The sequence below is a fragment of the Priapulus caudatus genome, unplaced genomic scaffold (genome assembly GCF_000485595.1).
Source record: "Priapulus caudatus unplaced genomic scaffold, Priapulus_caudatus-5.0.1 Scaffold563, whole genome shotgun sequence".
NCBI lineage: Eukaryota > Metazoa > Priapulida > Priapulimorpha > Priapulimorphida > Priapulidae > Priapulus > Priapulus caudatus.
In genome coordinates, this window is record NW_014577624.1 from 169,247 (window position 1) to 170,512 (window position 1,266).

At 39.0% G+C, this 1,266-nt stretch overlaps 1 protein-coding gene across 2 annotated transcripts in view; it reads left to right on the forward strand.

The window, feature by feature from the left end:
• Positions 1–439: 439 nt before the first annotated feature.
• LOC106811683 (electron transfer flavoprotein-ubiquinone oxidoreductase, mitochondrial-like) overlaps positions 440–1,266 on the forward strand; it is a 10,878-nt gene continuing 10,051 nt past the window's right edge. The window contains exon 1 of one of the 2 annotated variants that reach the window (XM_014815386.1): positions 440–489. In XM_014815386.1, the coding sequence (XP_014670872.1) occupies positions 450–489 (40 nt within the window). In that variant the 5' untranslated portion in view covers positions 440–449. Of the gene's footprint in view, positions 490–932; positions 986–1,266 lie in introns of those variants that run through there. The other variant, XM_014815387.1, reaches the window with a different exon arrangement.

Genomic DNA, 1,266 nt, shown 5'->3' on the forward strand with positions numbered 1-1,266 from the left:
GCTGGAACAGACCTTTGGTTTGCCTTGTGATCAAGGTGAAATAGTCAATGGAACACATGGAAATTATTATACATCATCGCCATCCTTCCCCCCCCCTACACACTGAATTGGTAGTAATATAATATCAAGAGTAGATATAAGGAGAAGCAGTAATTGACACACACCACGTTTTAACAGCGTTTGCATAGTTCCTCCTCCTTCTTCTTCTTTTTCTCCTTGTTATTCTTCTTCTTCCTTTCCCCCTTTCTCTGTATTCTCTCTATATTTTTTATGGTTTACATATTATATCCAGAGCATGTATAATTATCATTTATTATGATCGATATGTACGTGCTCTGGATATACGTGTTCTGGTCTGTGTTGAATATTCTACAGTGGCGACACCTTTTGGAGGAAACATACTATACAATCGCCAATCGCCAATCGGGTTTCTTATGACGTCACCAGTCATGGCGGCTCTCCTCAAGTACAGTCATTTTGGTCGTACAGGTAAATCTTCTCTCGGATTCGTTTAACATGTATAATTATTATATATATTCGCCCAAATTTTCATTAGTCATAGCGTGATGATATTGAACAATTTTACTCGAAAAATATGAGTAATCACATTTCGTATGTAGGTTTGCGAAAACATTTGATTTGCGGGGTCCCAAACTAGGAAGGATTGATCCCAAACTAAGGTTGGCCGTGACTGTGACTGTTTCACACTGTTTCTTACCGACTGTGAGTGAGTGTGACTCATTCAGTCATTGTCACGTTGTGTACACAAGTCAACAGTAGCTGTTATTGTCAGAGTGACACTGTCATAATAATTCATGATAGTGTGTTGTAATCCTTGAACTGTAGATCAAGGATGGTTTAAGTTTGGGACCCCCGCAATATGTTTTCGCCTATGTGCTACATTAATATGGGGTGCTAAACTAGACTTGGGCCATAAGTTCTTGTAAATAAGTTGTGTGTACAACGTGTATTAGTACAAGTACATGTAAGTTTGTACATATCTATGCCTGGACTATGGCAGTGGATATTTAACCGTATACGGCAGAGTATCCACTTCCGCTATTTTACCGTAAAACAACATTTGATTGGCTAGTATATTTATGACATCATCAACATTACGTTTGAATCCCATAAGGTTTAGCTAACTAGAAAACTTTTAGGTTCAAATCCCATTTATTTCTACACATTTGTAGCCCCATTTGGGCTGATAGGGTCTATGTCCCCCAGAGTACTGCCGGAACGTACCCTGGGGGACATAGACCCTAT